General features: G+C 31.6%; 6 protein-coding genes across 6 annotated transcripts; 4 read left to right on the top strand and 2 right to left on the bottom strand.

Moving 5' to 3' along the window:
- The first annotated feature begins 181 nt into the window (after nt 1–181).
- On the top strand, nt 182–502 carry Chro.20031 (hypothetical protein). Its single annotated transcript, XM_661113.1, has 1 exon — nt 182–502. The coding sequence occupies one exon, from the start codon at nt 182–184 to the stop codon at nt 500–502; it is 321 nt and encodes a 106-aa protein (XP_666205.1).
- Nucleotides 503–621: 119 nt separating this feature from the next.
- On the bottom strand, nt 622–1,014 carry Chro.20032 (vacuolar ATP synthase subunit g). The annotated part of the gene is made up of 1 exon (XM_661112.1): nt 622–1,014. The coding sequence occupies one exon, from the start codon at nt 1,012–1,014 to the stop codon at nt 622–624; it is 393 nt and encodes a 130-aa protein (XP_666204.1).
- A 660-nt stretch (nt 1,015–1,674) lies between these two features.
- Nucleotides 1,675–2,331, top strand: Chro.20033 (hypothetical protein). The annotated part of the gene is made up of 1 exon (XM_661111.1): nt 1,675–2,331. One exon carries the CDS (start codon nt 1,675–1,677, stop codon nt 2,329–2,331), a length of 657 nt encoding a protein of 218 aa, XP_666203.1.
- Nucleotides 2,332–2,746: 415 nt separating this feature from the next.
- On the top strand, nt 2,747–4,384 carry Chro.20034 (eukaryotic translation initiation factor 3 subunit 7). The annotated part of the gene is made up of 1 exon (XM_661110.1): nt 2,747–4,384. The coding sequence occupies one exon, from the start codon at nt 2,747–2,749 to the stop codon at nt 4,382–4,384; it is 1,638 nt and encodes a 545-aa protein (XP_666202.1).
- A 518-nt stretch (nt 4,385–4,902) lies between these two features.
- Chro.20035 (60S ribosomal protein L15-2) lies at nt 4,903–5,520 on the top strand. Its single annotated transcript, XM_661109.1, has 1 exon — nt 4,903–5,520. One exon carries the CDS (start codon nt 4,903–4,905, stop codon nt 5,518–5,520), a length of 618 nt encoding a protein of 205 aa, XP_666201.1.
- A 128-nt stretch (nt 5,521–5,648) lies between these two features.
- Chro.20036 (hypothetical protein) lies at nt 5,649–6,200 on the bottom strand. Its single annotated transcript, XM_661108.1, has 1 exon — nt 5,649–6,200. The coding sequence occupies one exon, from the start codon at nt 6,198–6,200 to the stop codon at nt 5,649–5,651; it is 552 nt and encodes a 183-aa protein (XP_666200.1).
- Nucleotides 6,201–7,692: the final 1,492 nt, after the last annotated feature.

The following is a 7,692-nucleotide window of genomic DNA, read 5'->3' as shown; positions in this document are numbered from 1 at the left end:
TTTTTAATCCTCCAGCACTCCACTGGTTAGCATTAGTAGTGGGTTGTTATACATTCCAAATGAGTGGCAAGCAAAGATCCAAAATAATGTTTTGGCTTTATTATTTTTTATAAAAAATATATTTTACTTGCCAGAATTAATAACATATAAGTTAGATGATCAAGAGATTGGTAATGTTGAAATGTCAGATTCTGTTAGAAATGATCCAAAGAAAGCAATATATAAAATTCAGAGAAGCGTAAAAGATTCAATAGAAAAGTCATGCAAAGCATATAATTCCAAATTCTCCCCTTTTAAATTAAATTATCATATTGACTCCGATAAAAATGAAGACAAGGAAGAAGCAAAACAAGAATTTCATTACAATATAGATGACGATCTTTCTGCAGATATTGTAGAGTATATTAAAGAATGTGTACAGAACTCATCAAACATTAATGAACAAAAGGAATCGCTTAATGAATGGATTCTAAATATTGTTGATAAAAACAAATTAAAATAAATGGATTAACTTCAAGTACTAGTTAATAATAAGATTTAATATTTTCTTGATAGACTGTTTTTAAATCGAACAGAATTCTAAATTTTATTGAAATATTGAGGGAATATTCCCAATAATGTCTAATGAATCTTTCCAATTTTTGCCAAGTGAGTGACAGTAGGAGGTAAAGAAAGATCAACAGATAAGACCTTCTTTAAAATTAAATCTGCAACTGCTCCCCCATTGTTTTTAAAATCATTCTTGACAATCTCAATTGCTTCCTCTGTGGATTTTTCTAAAGTTTGATCTACAGAATCTTCCACTGAAAAGTTTTTAAACTCTGACTCAAATTGTGCCTCTTCCTTCTCTCTAAATGCCTTTAACTCTTCTTCAGCAGAAATTTGAGCCTCCTTGAGCTTTAAAATTCTGTTTTCCTTTGCACGACAAACAATTTCTTCGGCATCCACCTCAGCATCCATTAACTTTTGAATTAAGGCTGATGAGCCTGTACCATTCTTTCCTGTTGCTGACATGTCTCTCCGTCAAATGAAAATCTCTATTGAAACTTCCTAAGTATTTATCTTGTATATTATATTTGACCACAGTTTATTCAAACTGAATTCCTATTAATTACTACTTCTAACTTTTTAATTTCCAAGCCTTATTAGCGGTTTTAATCTTATTCTCAAATATATTTATACCTTCCCGCCTTAGGCGGTAATCTTTGAATCCTTTCCTAACAATGATTGCACTAAATTGCATGTTAGAGTGAACATTTTAACAACTCCAAACTTAATTTTCCTTCCTTATACCAATTACTTTGCCTTAATTTTTATAGATGTTGATTGTAAATATACTTCCAGTAATTCTTTATATTTTGTAAATCTTATTCAATATTGTGATAATTTAAAATAAACTTGAGGCGCCAATATTTTGAAAATTTATTTTGATTTTAACGATACCTATTTGCAAATAAATGTGTAAATATCTAAAAATAATATGATTTGAGAGATAAATTGGACCACGTTCATTTTGAATTTATTTCGACCGTATTCTATTTTGTAGATGGATATGATTAGTTGTTTACATTTATATCTCAAATAATTATTGGGAATACAAGTTTTAATTCTAGAAACCAATCTAAAAATTAAATCCATAAGAAAAGAAATTAAAAATTTGGTATATTCTCAAGAATGAAGGAGTCAGAAAAAGAAAAAACTGTATCTAGTAATAGAGAGTTCTTAGAAATCAATGAAGAAAATAATTCAAATAGATTAGAAGATTTAGTTTTAGTTGTTGATCACAATAAAACTGATAAAAACAATATTATTAACTTCAAGGAAAAAGATGATGATAGTCAAAATAAATTACCTCCATGGAAAAGAAAACCGATTTCTCTTGATAATGATATTTTGAAGAGAGCAAAAAATTTCCTTTCTTTGTGTGAAACTATTGGAAATGAGAAGGTAACTCAAAGCTACAATGAAGATAAACATGTAGTAATGAATGTACATATGGGAGTGTTTGACGTTAATGGAAAGCTCCCAGAAGATAGTTCTCTTTCAAACAATGACATTGTGGATGTATCAAATTTAGATTTTAAAACTTTACAGGATAATGAACTTTGCCAAATTGAACGAGATGAAGATGATAGTGACGATAATGATGAAAGTGATAACTATGAGGAAGATGTTACTGGATCCTCATTTAGATATGATCCAGATTCCAAAAGTTCATTGGAAGAGCAAATGGCCATCCACAAAATGTTAACTCAAAGCAAATCGGGAAATGGAAGTTCTAAAAAGAATAAAAATTTAGTGCAAGTTATATCATCAAAGGATAATGAATAATACAAGCATGTACTACCTATTTCTGTAGTATAGAAATAAGATTTTTTCAGATCATAAATATAAATGATGCATTATTGAAATCTTCAAAAGCAAATAAAATGTGTTACATCTCACACATTCTTATATATTACTACAGTAAATTTCAATTTACTATAACTACGATTACAAATAATATAGTTTTTTTTAATCTTTTACTTTTTTCCTTTAACCTTTCTTTTTCATTTTCACAATTAAGACAATAATATTGGGCGGCAAACTATTTTATTAAGTACCGGTATTTAGAAGAATATTAGAAGTCGAGAATAAAAAGTACATAACATTCCTTGTTGAATATTCTAATCCTAATAAAGAAGTGATCTTTGAGTTTTTAACAAAGGAGTGGAAAAAGAATTACTAAGATCATTGGAAGCATAAAATGAGTAAGTTCAACTATATATTAAATTTTTCTCCTGATACTTGGACTCCAACAATAGAGTCTAAAGCAGGAGAAAACTGTTTGGGCGGAATAAAAAACTTCCCATTTGCTCCATCTATGAAGATTGATAGACTTGGAGCTGTTTGCGACTTTTCATACACAAGTTATTCGAGAGGAAGAGACGCAAAATCATCTCAAGCTGACAACCAAGACTTCCACTTGGTTGACTCTCGTCCATTTCCAAAAACCAAAGTACGATATGTACAAAGAAAATTCCAAAAAGAAACTGCTCAGGCATACCATCAAAAGCAACAGCAACAAGAAAAGGCAGAAATGCTATTAAGACAAGGAAAGAGAAGTGCAAAGATGCGTCAAGCTGGTACTCAACAATATCAGTATTCTAGACATAGATTTGTATCTCGTATGAGAACTTTAACGGAATGGTCAATAGAACCATTATCATCATGGATATCTGTTGCAGAGATTCCGCTTTCATCTTTACCAAAACAATTTTTAGATGTTAGTAAGTCAACAATTGAAGATATTGGATGGTTTGGTACACTAAAGAGTTATAATAAATCAATGGACCGAATTTCTCCAAAATTGCCAATGGTTCTTAAAGACTTTGGAAACATGGAATTTCTCCAACCTACAACATCTGATGATGAGATCCTTAGAGATGCTTTATTACAGCCAGAAAGGAATATTGATGTTGCAATTACTGATCAAATTCTGGCATGTTTGGTTGCAGCTGCTCAATCGAAATACTCATGGCATATCTTAGTAACAAATGTTGACGGAAAGTTAATTTTTGATAAACAGGATGGATCAATTATTGATTTGATCACAGTCAATGAAACATCAGCTGAACCTCCTCTACCAGACAATGTAAACAAGAATAATAGACCTCATTTACTTGGTTTAGAGGCTTTGAAATCCAATCAGAACTATACTCAAAATATTCAAATATTCGGAGATGAAGGTATTATTAGGCAATTTGAGCCAATTCCATTCTCTGAGGAAAACCAGGATACAAATATTGAATCTAAATGTTATAGATATCGCATATTCTCTTTACCTCCAAGAGCTGGAGCATCATCTAGCGAAAATGCACAAAAAACCGTTAGAGTTGCAATAAGAACAGAAATAGATGCTCAAATTCCAAATGCTGAATCGGAAAACAGTGGATTCATTTTTGCTAGAGCTTTAAATGAGTATGATCCAAAGACTGTTAAAACTTGGAATACACAATTAGAAACTCAAAAAGGTGCTCTTCTTGCAACGGAAATTAGAAATAATGCCTGTCAGTTAACTAAATGGGCAACACAGGCTTTACTTTCTAGTTGTGATATTCTCAAGCTTGGTTATATTGTTAGAAGAACTCCTAATGATAGAGAGAGCCACCAAATTATTAGTGTCCAATCCTATAAAACTAAGGAATTGAGCGCTCAAATGGGACTAAAGGAAGAAAATGCATGGGGTATTGTTCGTGCTTTGGTTGATCTTTTATCTGAGCAGCCAGAAGGTCAGTATGTCATTCTAAGAACCCCTGTAAAGCATGTACTCAGAGTATATAGAATACCTGATGAAGAAAGTAGTGAACTTCCTCAGGATGAACAAAATCACAATAAAGAATAGGTTACCATACGTTATTTTTTTACCCATTAATTAACAGACTTGTTTGTAGATTAATTTTAATAAAACTTAAATACCTATTTCTTTTTATCACTTTTATCAAAACTAATGTCACTAAATTGGTGACTTTTCTAAAATTAATTAAATATTTATCGAATGCATGCATGCAATATTTTACCTTTTAGCCGCAAGGCTTCCCGCCTGAGACAAGTTTTTACTAGGTATCTGTTAGGCGGGAAAGTGTTGAATTAATATATTATTAAATTAAAGTCTATTTATGTTTAAATATTTGTTTATTCAAATAAAACAAATTTGACTTGTCTCTAAATATTCTGTAATTATTATTTGTCATGTTATTATTTAAATTATTAGAAACTATTAGTTATATTGAATAACATTAAAAGACGAATTAGGCAAATTACCACAACATTAGGCGCCAAAAGGCATTTTACAAAAAATATTTAGTCAGAAGCCAATTGGAACCCTTCATATTTATATACATTTTTTTTATTTAAGGAAAAATGGGAGCTTACAAGTACCTTGAGGAATTATATAAGCGCAAACAGTCTGACATCTTGCGTTTCCTTATGAGAGTTAGATCATGGGAATACCGTCAGTTGCCAGCAGTTATGAGATGCAGTCACCCAACACGTCCAGATAAGGCCAGAAGGCTTGGATACAAGGCTAAACAAGGATATGTTGTATATCGTGTTAGAGTCAGACGTGGTGACCGTAAGAAACGTGTTGCCAAGGGTATTGTCTATGGTAAACCAAAGAACCAGGGTATTTGCAAAATGAAGAGTACTCGTAATTTGAGAGCTGTTGCTGAGGAGAGAGTAGGAAAGTCAATCTGTGGTGGTCTCCGCGTCTTGAACTCATACTTTGTATGCCAAGATGCCACTTACAAGTTCTATGAGGTCATCTTAGTTGACCCAGCTCACCCAGCTATCCGTAACGATGCAAGAATCAACTACATCTGCAACCCAGTACACAAACATCGTCAACAAAGAGGTCTTACTGCTGCAGGCAGAAAGTCACGTGGCTTACAAGTTAGAGGAGGTAGAGCCGCTCGTCTTAGACCATCTAGAAGAGCAGTCTATCGTCGCAGACAACTTATCCAGTTACGTAGATATCGTTAAATCTATCTATAATCGGACCTCTAAATGCCTAGTTCGTATAATTGAGATCCGTTTTCTAGTTAAAATATCTATTCTATTTTTTGACAAAGTATGCTTAAGTACTTTTAATGCCAGATTTCTTTCTTACATTACATATTGAATAGAGAAGAAAAGGGTTGTTTTGATACATGTGTGTTTTGTGTAACTATTACATTAGTGATAGGATGATTCTCGGTACTTGATATTTGATTATTATATCTATCTGTGTGTCTATTATTTGTTTCAATTCGTCCATTAATATTTACTCCAAATGGATTCATACTGAAGATCCTTTCTTTAAGGAGCAATCTTGAACGCGTGGCTTTGGAAAGTTTTCTTGGAGAGGAACTTTTAGAACTGCTGTTCGTGTCAAAAGTTGGAGAAGTATTCGAATTTGAATTAGCTCTGAGTCTAGTTGACCATTTTGAAGCAGTTTCATTAATCGTCTCATTGATTGTTTCATTCATAATATTAGGTTGAATGCCTACCCTATTTTCAATATTCTTCTCCTTTACTTTAACAAAATTTATTGAAGTTTCTATTGGACTATTTGTATTTTCTGCCCGACATTCTCCGATAACTCTATCAGAAACTCCATAATAAATTTCTTCAAAATACGTCTCTTCATTTATTAACTCATCTTCAGAATCAAAATCAATCATCTTACAAATATTGAATAATTGCCTTGAATACTTTTCAATGCAAGATTGTAATGATACATTTGTTAAAAATAAATCAATCTCTTTATGATTTTTCGTATTATCAATGGCTTCTAATTCAGTATTGGAATTACTCTTTTGCTCGTGTTTTAAATTTGGAGGAAGAGAAGAAGCATTTCTGACATTTGAATTTTGGACTCTTTTGCTTCTACCTCTATAGTTTAAATTAGATTTAGTTTCATGGCTTCCTTGAAAATAGGTACCATCTGAATCTCTGTAGCTTTTTGTACGTACATTTAAATCATCTGTACTTTTACCTTTATTAGTTGTTCTGGCTTTACTTTTTTCTTTAGATTTATTTTTTACAGGTGAAACACTTCTACACAAACTCCAGAAGACCCTTTCATCAGATCTCAATGACTCTAAATAATTCCTATAATCGGAAGATGCCTTATAGTAATTCTTTGATACTCTCTGTGTTCTTTTCTCCAATTGCTTCTCAGGAGATAGTTTATATTTGTTAATTTCGTTAATGTCATTATCCTGAAATTTCAAAAAAAAAGTGATTTATAATATTCAAAACCTAAAGTCTACTCGGTAGAAAACTTACCCTCCAGTTTGGGCGTATCTCAAAATTCATCCCATTTACCCCAATTTTCTCAGTTTGCTTAATGTTTGGATTACTATTCTCCATCTATGCATAAACCTCTACTTAATCTCTACTTAATTATCATCCATTTTGAATTCTATTCCTGTTCTTTAAATATATTCAATTATTTATTCTAATACATGTGATAGCTAAATACATTTTCCACACAAACTAAATAAAAAACCGACATGGCGCCAAAACTTAAAATATTAAAGAGAAACTTATAGCAAGTGAGAAAATGAAATAAAAACATGTCAAGAATAGCATCAAATTAATAAACAAGAGTACACATTTATAGAAACTCTTCAATATTAAAAATAGATTCAACCAATTTTTCTCCCCCTTCCCTCACCACCATATTTACAACTCCATAAATATTACAACTAACAAACGCCAGGGTACCAAATAAGACTTGAAATATTAGTTGGCGCCTACTTTTCAAAGTGTAATGAATGATTAAAGTAAGTAAATATACTGTTTTTATGAAGAGTTAAAAGCATAGCAATCAACAATTTTGTCAGCTTGATTGTTGGGAAATAGAATTTGAGGTTTATTTCTTCATTACAAATGAAGCAAATATCAGCTCTCAAGGAACAAATGAAGGATCAAGAAGAAAATAAAGGTGATATTCAAAATACACAAATATTCCTTGAAAATGGTACATTAATGCTAATTAGGGATGATAGAACGGCACTTAGAAGATTAGATTTAGAAAACTGTAATGCGATGCAAATACCTTCTGCCCCTGACTTTAAGTTGTATTATAGGATAGGGTCAGAAGATACTGAAGGGGGGGGTGCTTGTAATCGGCTTCGAGTGCAAATAGTTGCAATTTCAAAAAAACTT

Source organism: Cryptosporidium hominis (genome assembly GCF_000006425.1).
Source record: "Cryptosporidium hominis TU502 chromosome 2 CHRO012009, whole genome shotgun sequence".
Taxonomy (NCBI): domain Eukaryota; phylum Apicomplexa; class Conoidasida; order Eucoccidiorida; family Cryptosporidiidae; genus Cryptosporidium; species Cryptosporidium hominis.
The sequence above is the reverse complement of the archived record's forward strand: the minus strand, read 5'-3'. Positions and strand labels throughout refer to the sequence as shown.